This window comes from Danio rerio, chromosome 2 (genome assembly GCF_049306965.1).
Source record: "Danio rerio strain Tuebingen ecotype United States chromosome 2, GRCz12tu, whole genome shotgun sequence".
NCBI lineage: Eukaryota > Metazoa > Chordata > Actinopteri > Cypriniformes > Danionidae > Danio > Danio rerio.
Window position 1 is genome coordinate 57,760,001 of NC_133177.1, and position 22,500 is coordinate 57,782,500.

Sequence of the window (22,500 nt, forward strand, 5' to 3'; positions counted from 1 at the left end):
AAATAATCATGTTCCAATCCTGTTTTCTGAGCTAATCAATCGGCATCAAACCTCCCACAGAGTCACACGGGCAACTGCTAAGGGTGACTGTCTAGTGCCAAAGTGTAAGACTTCATCTGTCTTCTCTGTTAAGGGAGCCAAACTGTGGAATGAGTTACCGGTTAGCTTAAAATCAGAAAGTAATCTAAATATTTTTAGTAGTGCTCTTAAAAAGTGGTTAAAAACAAAACAGCAGTCTTTTCACAAATGCCTTTTCACAAATGCCTTTGCTTTTGTCTGCAGTAGTTTTATGCAAAGAATTATAATGTTGTGTATATGTATTTATTATATTTCCATTCTGTCAATTTTTAAGCCTCCTGTGGACAGGTGTTGAGACTCTTAAACACATGCATTTGGTTGTCACGTGTAATTGTGATGTCCATGTCAAATAAATAAATAAATAAAAATAAAATACTTACGTTAAAAAAAATGTGTAAATCCAATAGGGTATATGGCAAAGCATGCTAATAGGACTTTTAATTTGCCATTAACCTGGATTAAGCGCTTCCGGCGAATTGAATGGCAATGCAAAATGGGTACGTTTAAGGTCTGTTTTCTTTAAAAATCAGTGATCTCTACTAGCTGAGTGATATCCGATATCTGAGTGGTCTCAGATTGTACAACAAACACTACATTAAATTACATGTCCCCCCGCCATGTCTTTATAATATGAGCATTTGTTTTACCCCAGTATCTTTAATAGAGCTTCTGCGCTAGCCTGTCGATTCTGACGGGCGCGTGCGAGTAAATGGCTTTTTTTTCTCGTTTTACGCTTAAGCAACTAAATAAATGCCAAAGTTTATTTAACTGAATGTATTTTAATGACATTACACCATCGATACTGTAAAAAGAACCGTATAAAACGGAAAAAAGTTCACAATAACAGGTCACCGGAAGTTTATCAGTATGGGAAAAACACAAGCTCGGCAAATACCCTATTAGTCTTTTTTTTTTTTTTTAGTGTACTGTGTCTTCAAAGACTTCATTCTCACAATCTTTTCGACTCAGTTGCAGTGTTTTTGCTGACGGATTGTAGTGTATTTGAGGTCAGATCAGTGTTTGTATGGTGTTGTGCAGGTTGTGCGTTTGGTCAGGCAGGCAGCAGATGTCCTGTGTTCCTCCAGGGATTGTGATTGTGACTTTGTGTCGACCTCAGTTTTATCTGCTGTGCTCTCTCACAGTCTGCAGAGTCAGTGGCTCCGTCAGCTCAGCTCAGATCAGCACTAGATATTAGATATCAGTCAATGTTCATTACACTCAGTTCAGTCCATCCGCTGCTGCTGCAGCCTCTGTGGCAGACTTTAATATACAAGACATGTACATGTATATGTATGTATACATTTTTATGACTCTATGCACACATTTATATTTATAAAAAGCTAAAACATGAAAATTAAATTTTTTGATATTATTATTATTAAGTATATTACATTAATATATTGTGTGTGTTACAATATATAATGCAATGTAATATAATATAATAAAATATTATGTAATGTAATGTGAGACCAGGTGAGCATATTTTTAATTTTGAAATAATCAGATATTTATTGTAATATAGTATAATGTTAAATATTCTGTAATCAAAATACAGCATGTATAAATGCAATGCATTTTTTATATAATTTAATTTTAGATAAAGTAACATTATATAGATGTTTCTATGATATATTTCTATAATATATGTGTAATATATAACACACACACACACACACACACACACACATATATATATATATATATATATATATATATATTTTTTTTTTTTTTTTTTTTGAAGTCAGAATTATTACCCCCCTTTTAATTTTATTTTATTTTTTTTATATATTTTCAAAATTATTGTTAATAGAGCAAGGAAATTTTCACAGTATGTCTGATAATATTTTTTCTTCTGGAGAAAGTCTGATTTGTTTTATTTCAGCTAGAATAAAAGCAGTTTTTAATTTTTTTTAAAATATTTTTGGGACAAAATTATTAGCCCCTTTAAGCAATTTTTGTTTTCAATAATCTACAGAACAAACCATCGGTATACAATAATTTGCCTAATTACCCTAACCTGCCTAGTTCACCTTATTAACCTAGTTAAGCCTTTAAATGTCACTTTAAGCTGTATAGAAGTGTGTGGAAAAATATCAAGTAAAATATTATTTACTGTCATCATGACAAAGAGAAAATAAATCAGTTATTAGAGATGAGTTTTTAAAACTTTTATGCTTAGAAATGTGCTAAAACAATCTTCCCTCCATTTAACAGAAATTGGGGAAAAAAATAAACAGGGGCGCTAATAAGTCAGGGGGGCTAATAATTCTGACTTCAACTGTAAAAGTACAAATAAAGATGTAAAATTGTCAGATGACATCATGATGTGCTAAAATGAAGCGCATTCTGCAGCACGTCTTTGCCCTGTGCAGATTCATTAATTAGAGAATTAAAGTGTTGTTGGCGTGTTGAATAAAGAATAGCTGAATGTGTTCTGCTTTATCCACAAAGACCTCCCGCTGATGGCAGATGGAGACCAAACTCTCGCCGAGGATCAGGACGCTGATCCTGGACCTGTACACGCAGCCTCAGCCTTTCACAGCCAGTCGACACATTCTGATGTCAGATCTGCTTAAATCTGGCTTCACGGGTCATTTTAGAGAGGAAGAATAACCTCCCTATAACAGAGACAGATGAAGACTGAAGCTTTGTGTGCAGAATTAGTAGTGTGAGTGTGTGGAACTCTTACACAGCAGAAGTCTGTATAGCTTCATTTACCTCAAATATGTACCTCTGAGACGGGTTCTCAACTGGTTTGGCCATGGGACCCACAATTTTGCATGGTCATTAATTTTAGGAATTAGACTTAATTTGTATTTATTTGTTAACATAAACAAGTAGACACATCGTAAGAAATTCAGCAAGACTTACAAATAAACAATATTTTATTGCTGTCATTTAACAAAATGGATCAAATTATAGAAATATTACAGAGTAAAAACGACAAATACTGTTAATAAAACATGTTTTTTTGTCATCCCCGAATATGTAAAGTATGTATATATATATATATATATATATATATATATATATATATATATATATATATATATATATATATATAAATATATTTTGTACTCAAAACTTCTTGCAAAAACTGTGTCATAGATTGCGTACATACTAAAACCTACAAATAAGATTTCTTAAAAACACCTTTTACGCTAACTTTAAAGGGATAGTTCATCCAAAAATGAAATTTTACTTACTTTCATGGTAGGAAAAACAAATACTACGCAAGTTGTGCGAGGTAGCAGCAAACTGGATGACGCTGCTGCTGCGGAAGAGCTACAGAACAAATGTTCGGTATATAAACGGTGGTTTGCAGACATCGTTGTTTTGCACGGCTCCTAACTAGCTTAACGTTAACTTACTGGCTGTTTTATCGTCTTCATATGATGTTGTACTCTCGCTGCCGCTAATATAACGAGAACATAAATTAAAAAGAGCGGAGCTGCGGCAAAAGAATGAATAAAAAGAGTGAGGCTAATCAATAAATAAAGGTCAAATAAATTAATTAATTAAAAAGTGCGACTGCTGACAGTGCAAGCAGCTAGGGACACTGGGCCTCAAAATCTGGGCCTCAAAAAGTCCACATGAACCAGTAGCTTCAAACATTTTATTTTTTCGTATTGTGATGCAGTTTCTAGAGAACCTAAATATTAAATGAAAAAACGGTGGCCGTGGTTTGTTTTCGCAAGCTGATTGGAGCTGATCTCGTAGTAAAGTAGGCGTTTCATTCATTTACATTTAGTCATTTAGCAGACGCTTTTATCCAAAGCGACTTACAAATGAAGAAAAGATCTGGAAAAAGATTTCAGGAAAGTTTTTACAACCTACAACCTAGCTCTCCATTTCTGTTTGTGTCAACCAACAGGAAGTGCATTTTCTTTCTTAATGACATGCACAGATGAACTGTTCACTACAAAACTTGTGTGGTGACTGCTTGTGTTTGTGTGCTCCTGATATTCTAGATGAACATTAGCTGTTGATGTAGGGCGAGTGTTGATCTGATTTGGGACGAGGCCAGACAGCAGGATTAGCGGACTGTAGTTAGTCTCTGATTATCTAAGCCTGAACGCACCACTGTTTTGAGCACTACACTATCTGTCATGCAACTCACCTGATTTTTTTAAAACTCTGTCTGCAATCTGTCTATCCAACTATTCATCTATCTATCTATCTATCTATCTGTCTGTCTGTCTGTCTGTCTGTCTGTCCGTCCGTCCGTCCGTCCGTCCGTCCGTCCGTCCGTCCGTCCGTCCGTCCGTCCGTCCGTCCGTCCGTTAACTCTATGATCTGCAAAGCATATCTATTTCATTCATTAATTTTCCTCCGACTTAGTCCCTTATTTATCAGGTATCACCACAGCGGAATGAACCGGCAACAATTTCAGCATATGTTTTATGCAGTGGATGTCCTTCCAGCCACAACCCAGTACTGGGAAACACCCATTCACTCTCACATTCACATACACACTGATACAATATGAACAATTAAGTTTATTTAATTCACCTATAGCGCATGTGCTTTGACTGTGAGGTAAACCAGAGCACCTGTAGAAAAACCCACGCCAACACCGAGAGAACATGCAAAGTACACACATAAATGCCAACTGGCCCAGCCGGGACTTCTTGCTGTGAATAAGGGACCAACCCAAAGGAAATTTTTATAAATGAATGAATATTTTCAGTGTCATATTTTTTGTAAAAGGCCAGTGATATACTTTTTTTGGAAAATGCTTTTTCAGAAGAAGCTTCCGTTTTGATTTTCTGTACTTTTTTTAATCAGCCATTGTCACGTAGCTCCACCCGTTACATTACATAAGTCTGCTGACACACACATGCATGCAGACTGCAGAGTACAGGCGTGCACTAATGCCTTTACAATTAGATAATCTTACAATGTAAGAGGAAGCGAACAGTGAGCGTGAGCAGCAAAACGTTGGCTGATCGCTTATAAAAGAGGCCTTTGTGTTATTGTACACGTGTGCTTCATATTATTGTGGTTGGATAAAAGAATCTAACAGATTTGCTGTAAAAGGAGGCGGTGGTTTGTTCCGTTTCAGATGTCAATATTGTCATTTGCTTGTCTAGAGTTTTTTTATTTAACTGTACACATGATTGAATGATGGAGAGGGGTGGAGAGAATTAGATTGAGAGTGTTTTGCAGACTTATGCATTTGTGTAACTCAATCTGTGTGTGTGTGTGTGTGTGTGTGTGTGTGTGTGTGTGTGTGTGTGTGTGTGTGTGTGTGCGCATCTATCTATCTATCTATCTATCTATCTATCTATCTATCTATCTATCTATCTGTCTGTCTGTCTGTCTGTCTGTCTGTCTGTCTGTCCGTCCGTCCGTCCGTCCGTCCATCCATCTATAATCTGTCTTTCTTTCGTCTGTCTGTTTGTCTGTCTGTCTGTCTGTCTGTCTGTCTGTCTGTCTATCAATCTATATCCATCGCTCTGTCATTCCATCCATCCATCATCTATCTATCTATCTATCTATCTATCTGTCTGTCTGTCTGTCTGTCTGTCTGTCTGTCAGTCCGTCCGTCCGTCCGTCCGTCCGTCCGTCCGTCCGTCCATCCATCTATAATCTGTCTTTCTTTCGTCTGTCTGTTTGTCTGTCTGTCTGTCTGTCTGTCTGTCTGTCTGTCTGTCTGTCTGTCTATCAATCTATATCCATCGCTCTGTCATTCCATCCATCCATCATCTATCTATCATCTATCTATCTATCTATCTATCTATCTATCTATCTATCTATCTATCTATCTATCTATCCGTCTGTCTGTCTGTCTGTCTGTCTGTTTGTCTATCTATCTATCTATCAGTCTGTTTGTGTGTGTATATATATATGTATGTATGTATGTATGTATGTATGTATGTATGTATGTATATATATATGAGCAATATCACACTCGGAGCAGTGCAATATGGCTGTATATCGGCACTGGTGGCAGGCGTGCGTTGGCACGAGGCCGCAGACCGAGTGCCTCAGTGCCCCCACCAGTGCAGATATACAGCCATATCGCACTGCTACGAGTGTGATATTGCGTTTATACAACAGTTTGACGGCATAATTGTGTATATAAAAACAAAATCAAACATGGAGAGTGTCAAAAACCCTTTTGAGGAACTACTTTCTTCCGGATTCAAATCATAAGCTGTAGGGGTGTCACGATTTTGATTTTTAATCGAAATCGATCGAAATTTATGCTCAACTTCGATTATCGAATCAAAAAATAGAATCGTCGATGCTGCCACGCCCCCATGTCACGTCAGCTTGGCTTGCCAAGCGGGAAAAAACAGGCTTGTTGAAGTGCTTGTTAAACTGCAGACGCAGGAGACCCGTCGACAGAGCTTAAACCCTCTCCTCTTTCAATGAAGTCGCCGGTGTGGAAGTTATGTTGACAACGTTCGTGTTGTCGACAAAAAAAAAAAAACACAGTTTGCAAGCTCTGCTAAGTACGTATTACGGTTGGAATGATAGACGATAGGCGCATCGCGATCCTCCGCCCCGCACCCGTTGCAAATCCGCTCGCGAAAAATACACACTCAGGCCCGTTTACACTAATATGTCTTTGTTTTTAAATGGCATTTTAGAACGACAACGATCCACATCCACACTGGCGTGTAGCATTTCTGAGCAGCCCTCCTTCCTCACTACCGCTGAAAACACACATCAGGTGACCACACACACTCATTTACACACAGATAAAGACTCACACACATTGTCATGCGCTCGAGACAGCGGGTCCAGGCAGTCAGCGGGTCAGTAGACTGCTTCCATCTTTTACTTTCACACAAGTACTTAGTCATTTTAGCGAACACCTCAGATACTGTTGGCTGGTTCCTGTTGATTGTGCACCTTTTTTACCGACGTCATTATAAGGACACAGATCACTGCCTATTCACGAGTCCCGCAGAAAAAAGTGATTGACAGGTGGTAATTATGTGTGTAACTTACCTTTATTCATTTACTGTATGATTTGTTTATGGGTAAAACAAAGACCATGCAGGTCAGGTAGTTTAAACGGTAGGCTACAAATAATTAATTAGTTATTAATTAATTAATTATTCATAATTGAAAATCGAATAGTGACTTTAGAATCGAAAATGTAATCGAATCGAGGATTTGGAGGATCGTGACACCCTTAATAAGCTGACAGTTAAACACTTGAGCGTGCATCTTTTAAACTTTAGGTCTGTAGTGTCTGCTTTTTCCTGGCTGTATGTGGGCGGAATAATACACAAAGGGTAAAGAGGCTGTGGGAGTTCTGGTATTGCAGAATATCACACGGCTATCAGCCAATCAGAGAACCAGACAGAACTGTTGTATAAATATGTATATAATAAATAATATTTGTATGTTTACAGTTATTCGTTTGTAACCATCTAGAAGTGTGTGTGTATGTGTGTCTCTCTCCTTTGCTGGTGTTTTCTGAGTGGTTTCCAAGGCACCTCCATGTGTCTGCTAAGTGTTTTTAGCATGTTGTGCGTTGCTAGAGAACTGCAGAATCATTGCATTTGGACACAAGCTTCCGCCAAGTGCATAAATGTAATGTAAAATGCATCACGCATGCTTTGAGCACTCAGTTTTGCCTGTGCAGGATAATGTAAGCTTGGAGTAGTTGGGTGAACTATCCCTTTAAAACCTTTTAAACCAGTTGATTGTGAGTATTATAGTTTAGGAAATGTACATTTTTGGTTTAAAATCTCTATTGTTTTTTTTCCGTATTGCTTGTATGACTGATGTTTGTGTGGCAAACAAGTAGTGATGACTACATTAGCAGGACGTCTGAACATAATAAGAAAAAAACATGGATTGGAACCATATTGCAGCCTCACCCATGAAAATGACATCACCTCATCACGTCGTCTCCTCCTATGTTTTGTATCTGGGTTTTTCTTGCTCTCTGTTGATGAAAAAAGTTTCTTCCCATCTCACACTTTCCATCTGTCTGGCCATAAATGATTCAGGCGAAAGCAGGCATCAGCAGCAGCTATTTCAATTCAGTCTAGGACTCAAGATAGAGCAGCAGGAAGGAGGGCAAAGTTTACCTAATTTAACTTTGGAATGAAGTGAGAGATTAATGTGCGGTCAGCCATGCTTATAAACTATGTAAATGACCAGCTATAAACTACAGTATGTAGGCATAAACACCATATAAATGCACTGACTTTAACTAGCTTGTCTAGCACTGATGACAGTAGATGATCAGTTAGAAGATATTATTAATCATTCATTCATTTTCTATCGGCTTAGTCTATATTTCACTGCAGAATGAGCTGCCAACTATTCCAGTTTTACGCAGCGGATGCCCTTCCAGCTGCAACCCTGCACTGGGGAACACAGTAGTATCAGTAGTAGTAAATGTTCTTGTAGTAGTATCAGTAGTAGTTGTCTTAGTAGTAGTCATTGCTGTAGTAGTAGTATCAGTAGTAGTAGTCATTGTTGTAGTAGTAGACGTTGTTGTAGTAGTAGTATCAGATGTAGTAGTCGTTGCTGTAGTAGTCGTATTAGTAGTAGTAGACATTGTAGTAGTAGTCATTGTTGTAGTAGTAGTATTGGATGTTGTAGTAGTACTAGTAGTTGTTGTAGTAGTAGACATTGTTGTAGTAGTATAAGAAGTAGTAAATGTTTTTGTAGTAGTATCATTAGTAGTAGTAGTTGTCATAGTAGTAGTCATTGTTGTAGTAGTAGTATCAGTAGTAGTTGTCTTAGTAGTAGTCATTGTTGTAGTAGTAGTATCAGTAGTAGTAGTCATTGTAGTAGTATCAGTATTACCTGTAGTAGTTGTTGTAGTAGTAGTAGTCATTGTTGCAGTAGTAGTATTAGTAGTAGTATCATTAGTAGTAGTTCTCATAGTAGTAGTCATTGTTGTAGTAGTAGTATCAGTAGTAGTTGTCTTAGTAGTAGTCATTGCTGTAGTAGTAGTATCAGTGGTAGTAGTCATTGTTGTAGTAGTAGACGTTGTTGTAGTAGTAGTATCAGATGTAGTAGTCGTTGCTGTAGTAGTCGTATTAGTAGTAGTAGACATTGTAGTAGTAGTCATTGTTGTAGTAGTAGTATTGGTTGTTGTAGTAGTACTAGTAGTTGTTGTAGTAGTAGACATTGTTGTAGTAGTATAAGAAGTAGTAAATGTTTTTGTAGTAGTATCATTAGTAATAGTAGTTGTCATAGTAGTAGTCATTGTTGTAGTAGTAGTATCAGTAGTAGTTGTCTTAGTAGTAGTCATTGTTGTAGTAGTAGTATCAGTAGTAGTAGTCATTGTAGTAGTATCAGTATTACCTGTAGTAGTTGTTGTAGTAGTAGTAGTCATTGTTGCAGTAGTAGTATTAGTAGTAGTATCATTAGTAGTAGTTCTCATAGTAGTAGTCATTGTTGTAGTAGTAGTATCAGTAGTAGTTGTCTTAGTAGTAGTCATTGCTGTAGTAGTAGTATCAGTGGTAGTAGTCATTGTTGTAGTAGTAGACGTTGTTGTAGTAGTAGTATCAGATGTAGTAGTCGTTGCTGTAGTAGTCGTATTAGTAGTAGTAGACATTGTAGTAGTAGTCATTGTTGTAGTAGTAGTATTGGTTGTTGTAGTAGTACTAGTAGTTGTTGTAGTAGTAGACATTGTTGTAGTAGTATAAGAAGTAGTAAATGTTTTTGTAGTAGTATCATTAGTAATAGTAGTTGTCATAGTAGTAGTCATTGTTGTAGTAGTAGTATCAGTAGTAGTTGTCTTAGTAGTAGTCATTGCTGTAGTAGTATCAGTAGTAGTAGTCATTGTTGTAGTAGTAGACGTTGTTGTAGTAGTAGTATTGGATGTTGTAGTAGTACTAGTAGTTGTTGTAGTAGTAGACATTGTTGTAATAGTATAAGAAGTAGTAAATGTTTTTGTAGTAGTATCAGTAGTAGTAGTAGTTGTCATAGTAGTAGTCATTGTTGTAGTATCAGTATTACCTGTAGTAGTTGTTGTAGTAGTAGTAGTCATTGTTGCAGTAGTAGTATTAGTAGTAGTATCATTAGTAGTAGTTCTCATAGTAGTAGTCATTGTTGTAGTAGTAGTATCAGTAGTAGTAGTCGTTGTTGTAGTAGTAGTTGTCGTTATTGTTGTAATAGTGTCAATAGTAGTGGATGTTGTAGTAATAGTAGTTGTTGTAGTAATAGTAGTAGTCATTATAGTAGTAGTATCAGTAGTAGTGGACATTGTAGTAGTAGTAGTAGTAGTATTAGATGTTGTTGTAGTATAAGTAGTAGTTGTAGTAGTATCAGTAGTTGTAGGAGTCGTTGCTGTGGTAGTAGTGTCAGTAGTAGAGGATGTTTTTGTAGTAGTCGTTGTTGTTGTTGTGGTAGTAAATGTTGTTGTAGTATCAGTACCAGCAGTCGTTGTTGTAATAGTAGTAGTAGTTGTTGTAGTATCAGTAGTAGTAAATGTTGTAGTAGTATCAGTTGTGGTAGTCGTTGTAGTAGTAGTAGTTGTAGGATCAATAGTAGTACATGCTATAGTAGTAGTATCAGTAGTAGCAGTTGTTGTAGTATCAGTAGTAGTAGACGTTGTAGTACTAGTAGACGTTGTAGTAGTATTAGTAGTAGTAATTGTTCTTGCAGTGGTATCAGTAGTAGTAGTTGTCATAGTAGTTGTCGTTGCAGTAGTATCAGTAATAGTATTAGTTGTTGTTGTAGTAGTGTAAGTTATAGTAGATGTTGTTGTACTAGTAGTATCAGTAGTAGTCACTGTCGTAGTAGTCAAATTAGTTGTAGTAGTAGACGTTGTAGTAGTAGTAGTCATTGTTGTAATAGTAGTACCAGTAGTAGTAGTTGTTGTTGTAGTAGTAGTATCAGTAGTAGTTGTTGTAGTAGTAGTATCAGTAGTAGTCAATGTCGTAGTAGTAGACGTTGCAGTAGTAGTAGTCATTGTTGTAGTAGTAGTATCAGTAGTAGTAGTTGTTGTAGTAGTAGTATCTGTAGTAGTAGTATTAGATGTTGTTATTGTAGTAGTTGTTGTAGTAGTAGTAGTAGTCGTTGTTGTTGTTGTAGTAGTAAATATTGTAGTAGTATCAGTAGTAGTAGTCGTTGTTGTAATAGTAGTAGTAGTTGTTATAGTATCAGTAGTAGTAAATGTTGTAGCAGTATCAGTTGTGGTAGTCATTGTAGTAGCAGTTGTAGGATCAATAGTAGTAGATGTTATAGTAGTAGTATCAGTAGTAGTAGTTGTTATAGTATCAGTAGTAGTAGACGTTGTAGTAGTAGTATCAGTAGTAGTAAATGTTCTTGTAGTAGTATCAGTAGTAGTAGTTGTTGTTGTAGTAGTATCAGTAATAGTAGATGTTGTTGTACTAGTAGTATCAGTAGTAGTCAATGTTGTTGTAGCCGTATTAGTAGTAGTAGACGTTGCAGTAGTAGTAGATATTGTGGTAGTAGTAGTATCAGTGGTAGTAGTTGTCGTAGTAGTAGACGTTGTTGTAGCAGTATCCGTAGTAGTAGATGTTGTTGTAGTAGTATCAGTAGTAGTAGACATTGTTGTAGTAGTAGTAGTCATTGTGATCCTAATTTGTGTACCTCTTGCATAATATAATATAAAATAATAATAGTTTTTGTGCATTTATTTACCTTTTTAACACAACACACTTGAAAACTTCATTTCTCAGCAGATTTGCTGTCTATTACTGCTAAAAGTCAGCAGTCATTGGGCTACTGATGATTAAAGATCCTGTGGAGTGCTTTGAAAATCCCCTTTTTTATAAGATCTCACAACTGAAATGAAGATTCAGAAGTGGCTGACACACACAATATGTACATTTCTCTGTCCTCTTTTTAATGTCAATCTTTTTGTGTTTCAGACTGCTCTGCGGAGGCGAGGCAGTAGAGAAGCCTTCAAAGATAAGAAGCCTTTATCTCAGGTGTGTACAAATAAACACACAGATCAATTGACCAACTTCATCCTAAAAATTTGTGAAATGTTTGTAAAACAATCCTCAGCATACGTTTGACTGCAGTTTCTATGTAAAATAAACACTAGGGGGCAGAATGACGACATAAACTTTCATTCCTTTTCACACTAATGATATTTACATGTACATATTATTGATAAATAAAGCATTAGTTTGATGCATTTCTTTGCACAACACTAAATAAATACCACAAAACAACTTTTTTAGTGTAGTCTGTTTTCTCCAAAGCTCACTTTGCACACTACCTGACAACAGCCTTGTCGCTTATCCAAGTTTTAGGAACAACAAATAATAACTTGACTTCTAGTTGATCATTTGGTATTAGAAGTGGCTTATGTTAAAGGCAAAGGCCTCTAGATTACGCTTATTTTACCACAATAAAATATGATCATGCCTTGATTTTTAATTCTTTAATTAGGACAGTAAGGTCTGATTTTGCTTAGACTTAGGAATGGTAAAGAAAGCGTTCTTGCAGGACTCCCACAGTACATCAAGATCCTTTGGTTTCATCTTCAATGCCTCCACCTTCATCTTATCCCAGACATGCTCAATAATGTTCATTTCTAGTGACTGGGCTGGCCAATCCTGGAGCACCTTGACCTTCTTTGCTTTCAGGAGCTTTGCTGTGGAGGCTGAAGTATGAGAAGGAGCGCTATCCTGCTGAAGAATTTGCCCTCTCCTGTGGTTTGTAATGTAATGGGCAGCACAAATGTCTTGATACCTCAGGCTGTTGATGTTGCCATCCACTCTGCAGATCTCTTGCACGCCCCCATACTGAATGTAACCCCAAACCATGATTTTTCCTTCACCAAACTTGACTGATTTCAGTGAGAATCTTGGGTCCATGTGGGTTCCAGTAGGTCTTCTGCAGTATTTGTGATGATTGGGATGCAGTTCAACAGATGATTCATCAGAAAAATCCACCTTCTGACACTTTTTCAAATGATCAACTAGAAGTCAAGTTATTATTTGTTGCTGTTCCGACTGGGATCCACAACAAGATTATTGTCAGGTAGCGTGCAGTGTGAGTGCAGAGCGCTCAGGTTTAAGTCTGGTGAGGCATACTTTTACAAATGATATAAATGCAATGTTAAATCAAGGTAATACTATGTGGTCACAGTGAACTCTTAGGGTTGCTTTTTGAAAACACTATTGGTTGGGTTTTGGAAAAGGTTTAGGTTTGTTGGTCTAGGTCAGGGGTGCCCGAACTCGGTCCAGGAAGGCTGGCGTCCTGCATAGTTTAGCTCCAACTTCCTCCATCACACCTGCCTTAGTTGATTAGCTAGTCCAGGTGTGTCTAATTGGGAATGGAACTAAACTCTGCAGTACACCGGCCCTCCAGAAACAAGTTTGAGCACCCCTGGTCTAGGTGATCTGTAAGACAAGCATTGTATAGTTTAACATAAAGAGCGTGCATCGGAAACATTTAACAAAATATACCCCAAGTAACGTATTTCAGATTCGCAAAAATGTAGACAGCGCCCTCTAGTGGATTTGTCATCTGAAACATACAACAAAACAGTATGTTAAGTTTTTGCCAAAAATTGTAGGCTGAAGGACATTTTTTCAAATCAGGCTGGGTTGCAAATTACAAACCTTGCAGGACAACACAATATATTACATTATAGTATTTGGCTATTTTTAAAATTCTTGATATCACCTTTAGATTCAATCAAATCTTTTTTCTCCAGGAGGACAGTGCAGATCTGCGCTGTCAGCTACAGTTTGCCAAGGAGGAATCGACTCTCATGCGTAAAAAGATGGCCAAACTTGGCCGCGAGAAGGATGAACTGGAACAAGAATTGCAGAAGTATAAATCAGTGTACGGCGACGTGGACAGCCCTTTGCCTTTAGCGGAGGTGACCGGCGGAGGCCCACACACCACACGCGAAGCTGAGCTACGACTACGACTTAAACTAGTAGAAGAAGAAGCAAACATCCTGGGGAGGAAGATTGTGGAGCTGGAAGTTGAAAACCGCGGTCTCAGAGCGGAAAACGAAGACTTGCGTAGTCAATATGAAAGGGATTGCTTTGGCCGTGAACCCTTCTCCAGCGTCCCTACCTCACCGTTTGGCGGCGATGCGCTTGAGTCTGCGAGTGAACTGCGCAGACATTTGCAGTTTGTGGAGGAAGAAGCTGAGCTCCTGCGGCGCTCCATTTCTGAGATCGAAGATCACAACAAACAGCTAACATCCGAGCTCAACCGCTTCAAATTCGGTCCCAACCAATCCGAGCGGGAATCCGAAGGAGCTGAAGGAGGACTCAAAATTGTGAATACCGCAGGTAATGGTTTTTCAAGCAGCACACTTCAGGATGAACTAAAAAACGCAAGACTCCAAGTCAACGAGTTAAGCGGGAAAGTAATGAAGCTTCAATATGAGAATCGGGTGCTAATCTCTAATATGCAGCGCTGTGATTTGGCCGCACACTTGGGAATGCGTACTGGTAGTCCACGGGATAGTGATGTAGACAGCGACGCTGGCCGAAGGGAACCAGATGAAGATGAAACAGCAAGGATATTGCTGCTCCATCCCAAACGTGAAGGTCCTGTTGGCGGAGAGAGCGATTCTGATGATTTATTTGAACGTACGGCTACTTCAGGATTCGCCAGTGGTGAAAAACCTTCAGATTCTGGCGAACTGGGAGTAATCGAATTAGCTCAGCGTAGACGGGAAGACCGGGAAGCGTTTAATAATATCAGAAGGGAAGCTGAGAGGCTCGGGAAAACAGTAGAGCGGCTCATAACGGATACGGATAGTCTTATCCGGGAAGGTCGACTGGTTGTTTTGGGAGGAGATCTTCTTGCGGAGGGTGTGGAATTTAGAGGCGACGGAGACTCTGCTGAATCTAAACAAGACTCTCAGGTGCTGGACTCCATTAATGCACGCATGAGGACTTTCCGAACCGATCTCCAGCAATTCATGGATAAAGTGGAGCATCTAGGGGATGGTTTACGGGATCGGGTTGATGATCTTTCCCCGATGCCTAACCTCACAGAATCTAGCAGCTTCCTTTCTACGGTTACCTCCATGTCCAGGGATTCGCCAATCGGGACACTGGGAAGGGATCTAGTGACGGACTTCCAGGTAAGAGTTTCATGTTTTTCATCTTAATTCAGTGTTTGCATCATATGCATTCACGTGACATGGCAACTTCCTTTCTTTTCCTTTGCCGCTTCTTCATTTAAAAGTCCCTTTTTGAGAATGCACTCAGTTATTGATTCTGCATCTTCATGTGCCATATTCTGTCAATCCCCACAAAAAAAGTCATGAATGCATCACAATTGAGGCTTTCTAAATAATTTTGGCTGGCATGATACTTCGACTTGATTCATAAATATATATATATATACACAGTTGAAACTAGAAGTTTACATACACTCTAAAAAAGGAACATAACCATTTTTTTTTAAATGTCTGATGGTAAATCCTACTAAACGTTTAATACTTTAGGTTCGTTAGGATTACCTAAATCATTTACATTTGCTAAATGCCAGTATAAAGAGAGAATTCTTTTTCAATTTTTTTTTTTAATTTCTAGACATTCAAAAGTTTACAAACATTTCCTTCATATTTTTTTTAGCTTTGCTTTTAAACTGTATAACTTTGGTCAAATGTTTTGGCTATCCTTTCACAAGCTTCTCACAATAGTTTTAAGGAATTTTGGTCCATTCCTCTTGACAGAATTGGTGTAACTGAGTCAGATTTGTTGTCTTGCTCGCACAAGCTTGTTCAACTCTGCCCACAATTTTTCTATAGGATTGAAATCAGGGCTTTGTGATGGCCACTCCAAAACATTCACTCTGTTGTCTTTAAAATACATTTTAACTAATTTTGCAGTATGCTTAGGGTCATGGTCTGCTTGGAAGACCCATTTGTGGCCAAGTTTTAATTTCCTGGCTGATGTCTTGAGATGTTGCTTCAGTATTTCTACATAATGTTCTTTCTTCATGATGCCATCTATGCTGTGAAGTGGACAAGTCCCTCCTGCAGCAAAACAGCCCCAATACATGATGCTGCCGCCCCCATACTTCACAGTTGGGATGGTGTTCCTAGGCTTGTAAGCTTTCCCCTTTGTCCTCCAAATGTAACACTGGTCATTACGGCCAAACAGTTCAATCTTAGTTCCATCAGAGCACAGCACATGTCTCCAAAAACTATTATTTTTCCCAGTGTAATTTAGCACATTATAATCTGGCTATTTTGGTCATTCTGGCTTGTTGATTTTCCCATGTTGTCACAGAAGGAAGCAGTGTGTTTGAGGTTTTTCTTAAATACTAGGCTACAGTTGTGCCTCCAATTAACTCAAATGTTGTCTATTAGATAATCAGAAACTTCCAAAACATTGACACCAACATCTGAGCTTTTTCAGCGGCAAAATAATCTTATTGTATGTAAACTTGACTTTCAAGAAAAGTTATAACAATTTCTCAAAAAATGTCTCTCATTATTCTTCTATTAAGCATAACAGAAACAACTTTAATAATCCAACTCACCTAAAAGAGAAAAAGTTTAGTCACATTAACATCTGACCTTTTTTTTAAATGGTTATGTGCCTTTTTATACAGTGTATGTGAACTTCTGGTTTCAACTGTATGAAAGGCAAAAGAAACTTGGTCATGCTTTATTTTGATGTTTTTTTTAATTTTTTTATTGAAGTTACATTGCATCTACATGCCAACTAATTCTCAATAGATTATGCGTAGACTGGTAGGTTGGGGTTAGGGTTAGTGTAAGTTGACATGTACTTGCAAAGTTTCTTATAGTCAGTTAAATGTCTGTTGTAGGAGCATATCAACAGATATTAAGCAGACAGTCTACTAATACTTGAATAGACCATCAAAATCAAAAGTGTTATCAGAAACTTTCAGGGATAGTGTGAAACTTGTTTCATGGTTTACTCATCCGCATGTTTTTATTCTGTTTTATTTGGAAAACAAAAGTAATGACAGTAATAAAGGTACGTTATGGAGAGGTCTGCTGGGGTTTTTACAAATTATGAAAATTAATGGAATATATAATATAAGATATCCCTGTAAATTAAATGTTATTAATGTGTATTTTACATTTATTTACACATATAATTTGATAGTATTAAAGGTACGTTATGGAGGTTTTTATATTTAGTTTTCCATATTTTAAAAATTAATAGAATTTTATATTTTGTAAAAAAAATCTATATAAATTAAATGTCATTAATGTGTGTTTTACATTTATTTACACTTATAAATTGCAAAATGAGAGCTTAATCTTTGCTATGACATTTTTTTTATGTTGAAAAGTGTAACAATATCATGAAAGGGTTGCATAAATCTAATTTACGAATCAAAATGAGATTTTTTATAAAATATAATGATAAATTCGAGCCCATGAGAAGATGAACAGCTTGAAGAAACAACCCAAATGCTTTTCTTACTTATCTTTAGTCCAAAATTAAGTAAGACTAATTTTTAGTCTTATTTTTAGTCCAAATATCTAAAAATTCTTAAACCAAAAAGCATTTTCTAGACAAGCAAAAACATAGGCCCAATCCCAATTCTATGTTTGCACCCCTCCCCTTTGGCCCTTGAAACAGAGTGTGAAGGGGAAGGGCTTTAGAATGACCCCTAAGAAATGGAACAGCACTAAAACACCTGCACATCTTATTAAATGTCATCGCGAGCTCGTACTTCATATGAGATCAGACAATGGCGACTGCTATAGGAAATCACTGAAGGCAATGATATCATGTTATCATAACAATATAATGTGACAATAATATTGTAACTGTATTGTGTATTTACACCATGGCCATATTAATCTATGTAAACACACGAAAACAACATTAACATTATACCAGACACTGTAAAAAGGTAATTCACAGCCACTAGACTTTTCTGAGAGGATCAATGAGTGACAGATGTGAAAGTATGTTGTGGGACTGCTATACAGGAGTTAGTATTATGGATTATAGATAACAAAACTTTGCAAGTTTTTTAAATTGTTTTTTAAAGAATGACGGTAAAACACGAGCGCCGTTATGAAAGTATTAAAACATATGCTTGTTTATTGTAAAAATTCTTAATAATGCCAAAACATACTAAAATCTCCTGACTCACGTGTGCAGCCATTTTGCCATTGTAGCTGGTGTATTTAGGGAAATTTTCGCACCTCTTGGTTTTGAGTGTGGTCCTGCAAAATCTCAGTTTCAAGGGCTATTTAGCCCTTCCCCTTAGCCACATGCCTTCAAGCTAAGAGAATTGGGACAGTTCGAACCACTCACGTAAACTCACAAAATGAAGGGTAAGGGAAAGGGCTAAGGGGTAGAATTGGGATTGTGCCTCAGGGTGTACTCACACTATGTACAGTTTGCTTATCCCCCCTCCCGTCTCCCCCGACGACCAGCACTCACATTACATTCAGGCCTGGGCACGGTTACGACATCGATGCTGCGCTGTTCAGTAAGCGCTTTCGCTCGGCATGTTGGAGATTTCTTCAATTATATTGTTTAAGTCGTTTGATATGCGGTGAAACGCAGTCAAATATTTTGCCGAACAGATCAGCCACTTTTGATGCTCATAAACAATCATAAAGTCATGGTGCTGCAGGAATTAGGAGGTTTGCCGAAGGTGCAGGTGACATGCAGTGAGGGGTTTGCGTCTTTAATAAACTACGACAGTTTGCGTCTACTGAACGGTACGAATGATTAATAAATCCATATGAAACAGTCCCTTAAAAGTCACGTTTCGCTTTCAGTTTCAAGCTTAGGCGCGTTTTGCACGCACACACAAGCGTACCACACAAAAGCCCAAGTTCCAGGGCCAGCCAAGTGAACCGTGCCTGAGCCCGATTCAGCACACTCACACTTCTCAAACGATCCGGTAAACTGGCCTGGGCATGGTTCGGATAGCATTGTGTGAGTAGGCCCTCAGTGTCTTGTTTTATGAACTAATTTGCCAAAAGTAAGCAAGTTTTTCTTTAAAACAAGCAAAATAATCTGTCAATGGGGTAAGCAAACAAATTTCATGTCAAAAGGGGAAAAAATAATCTGTTTACCCCATTAGAAGATATTATTGCTTGTTTTAAAGGGGTGGTCCACTACGATATCATATTTTAAACTTTAGTTGATGTGTAATGTAGCTGTGTGAACATCAACAACATCTCTGAATGTAAAACACTCAAAGTTCAATGCAAAGGGGGACCTTGGCTTTTACAGAGTTAGATTAGCAAAGCCTACAGTGAACGAAGTTTGGGGACTACAAAAAATACATCCAGGTTAATGAGATCACAAACCCTACAGGTTGCACGCATTCACCTCTCGCAGTGAAGGGGCGTGGCCAGGGGCGCTGTAATGTCATAGCAGAGAAAGCTATAATGGTGTCCAAATGCTGCTATTTCCACAGAGCTTCTTCTGTTTCTGTATTTGGGCTTCCAAAGGACACGACACAAAGACAGAAGTGCTTACAATTTAATATTAAATATGTTCCAGAGAATTATACAAAATATATAGCTAGCATTTGACAAAGGATAGCTTCCAGAATCCCTCTCAGTTCAGTGCTGGATTCGGCTAAACACTCCTCAAAGAAGGAGCAGGTCCAACTATAATAGATGAAGCTGTGGATTGTGAGCCACAACCTGTAAGTATTTTTATTTGTTAAAATTTATCTGCTACATGCATAGTTTCTAGCATTAACGATTTGTTGTAGAAAGGATGTAAACAAAGATGTAAACAACAGGAAACGCTGTTTGGCACTGTTAACAATTTAGCTACAAGTTCATATTTATCCTCCTAACCGCTCTAAACACAGACAATCTGCAGTGTCTCTCTCTGCAGCCGCTTTCCGTACGTTCTGCATCTCAAATAACAAACTCAAAAAAGATATGTGAACATTTCATATTACTTAAACATGCTTATAACCCGAATATATATGAAAAACACTTGTCAGACTTTTTTTGTTTTTGATAGTAGGCATGAGATTCAGCTGTGTCCTCTTCATTTTTTGTCTGATTCAGGCACAAACTGACACAACTAACAGTTACACAGACTGACAGTATTTACACAGCAGAGGCACAGCGCATGCTAGTAGAGTCGTGACACTTTTCCCGGTGACGTGGAGTCGATTCGTGAATCAAAGCATTATTTAAGCCAACCAATCTGAGCCGCTTGAGGACAGGCTTTCGGAGGAACTAGGAAATATGACTGATTTTCATGTTAGCAGAGTAGCTGTATATAATTAAAGTAAGATATATGAAAAAATAACGTGACTCTTTTTACAAATGAAGCCTGAGCACACATTGCTTTGCACCTTATAAACACAACCAAGCCTTAAGAATACACTCTGGACAGCCCCTTTAAGGACAAACTCACTTACTTTTGGCATATTATTTCTTAAAACAAGACAATATGTTTTGCATGTCCAGAAAATGCTTCTTGATTTAAGAATTTGTAGATATTTGGACTAGAAATAAGAAAACAAATCTACAATTTGTGTTTTTTACAACTGTGGTCCCCAACCACCGGGCCGCGGACTGGTACCGGTCCATGGAACAATTGGTACGGGGCCACATAAGAAATCATAAATAATTTTTTTGTAGAAAATATTTCCCCCGCGACTTGGTTTCTTCCACTCACCCCCGTGAAATGGGGTTGAGTGAAAATGGAATGGCACATGAAATGGACTATGCCAAAATCCACCACGGAGCAGGAAGAATGATCGCTAGAATATAGCGCAGTGGTGGTTGTTGATAGTTTAAAGTTATAAAACAGGTATTATAGAGTGCAAATCAGCAGAGTATTTAAGAATTGTGCATATAACGTTATGTGTGCATGCGCGGTAATAAAAAGGTTGGGGACCACTGCTTTACAACACAAACCAAATGCTTTATGACGAGGCATGTGTTTGCATGAATTGACCAATAACAACCTGGTGTGTGTGTTTTTTTTTTTTTTTTTTTTTTTGATGTTGGTAAAACAAAGTAATTGAATTCTTATTAAAAATGCAGATTATATACAGTTGAACTCAGAATTATTAGGCCCCATTTGAATTGTTTTTCCTCTTTTCACATTATTTTCCAAATCATGTTTAACAGAGCGAGGAAATTTTCACAGTATGTCTGATAATATTTTTTCTTCTGGAGAAAGTCTCATTTGTTTTATTTCAGCTAGAATAAAAGCAGTTTTAAATTTTTTAAACACCATTTTAAGGTCAAAATTTTTAGCCCCTTTAAGCTATATTTTTTGAGAGCCTACTGAACAATCCACTGTTATACAATAAGTTGCCTAATTACCCTAACCTGCCTAGTTTACCTAATTAACCTAGTTAAGCCTTTAAATGTCACTTTAAGCTGTATAGAAGTGTCTTAAAAAAATATCTAGTGAAATATTATTTACTGTCATCACGGCAAAGATAAAATAAGTCCATTATTAGAGATAAGTTATTAAAACTATTATGTTTAGAAACGTGTTGTAAAAATCTTCTCTTCGTTAAACAGAAGTTGGGGAAAAAATAAACAAGCGGTCTAATAATTCAGGGGGGCTAATAATTCCGACTTAAACTGTACATTGAGATATACTATTGTCAATGTATTAAAGCTTGAATACTTTGGGTTGCATTGACTTTCATAATATGGACATTATTTGAATAAAAGATTCTTAGTATAAAAAAAAATGATCAACATAAAATGCAGGTTTGGAACAACATGAAGGTCCATAAATGACGACAAAACTTTTGCTTTAACCATATAGCTCAGAGTTCATTTCATTGAACGTACACGAAAGAAAAGTATCAAATATTTGCAGGTAACTCTACAAATTGTTTTCATCAGAGCTACGACTGCAGACACCCATGTGAAATCATGACTAAGCTCTCTCTGTTATCTTATCAATGATGAAACCCACCAAACCAGAGACGAAAACAGCTATTTAAGAGATAAAGTAGAGAGATTTACACATAGAGGGATCAGCAGACGAGAGTATTGACTTGCCAAGCTGTATATGCAGTTGTCTTGTCTGACACCAGTGATATTTTTAATCATTTGTTCTAAGTTATGTGTGAAAAAACAATCCATGCGCTAGATTAATAGGAGTGTTGTGAGTACAGTTACATTCTGATAGACACGCTCTGAGATTAATGACACAGCAGGAGACACTAAAGCGGTGAAATGAATAACCTCTACATAACCTTTGGCATAAACGCAGGCATTGAACCGGTCTACTTACACAATGTTCCCCAGCATTAAAACTACTGATGCTACTTTTGCAGTGTCCATTATATACATGAATGTTCTGCATGGGCTTCCCTGATAACTGTGCTACAATGTACAGTTTGCCAAAATGTGCAGTAATTAATAGGGCACATGGCGTGGAATACTACATATCCCACAATGCACTGCACATTTCCTTTACCCAAACATGCCCGAGCTCCATCCAGCTCAACTAAGATGCCCTTCCCTCATCTTTCCTAGCAGTGAACAACCACTTATATGCAAAACTGCTATAGGGATTTATA

At 37.4% G+C, this 22,500-nt stretch overlaps 1 protein-coding gene across 9 annotated transcripts in view; it reads left to right on the forward strand.

Moving 5' to 3' along the window:
• Positions 1 to 22,500, forward strand: part of mtcl1 (microtubule crosslinking factor 1) — a 127,995-nt gene that overhangs the window by 42,022 nt on the left and 63,473 nt on the right. For all 9 annotated transcript variants that reach the window (XR_012394986.1, XM_017352453.4, XM_073931611.1 and 6 more), the window contains exons 4-5: positions 11,904 to 11,963; positions 13,706 to 15,100. Coding sequence is in view for 8 of the 9 variants with exons in the window: in XM_017352453.4 (XP_017207942.2) it covers positions 11,904 to 11,963; positions 13,706 to 15,100 (1,455 nt within the window). In the remaining variant the exon portion in view is untranslated. The remainder of the gene's footprint in view (positions 1 to 11,903; positions 11,964 to 13,705; positions 15,101 to 22,500) is intronic.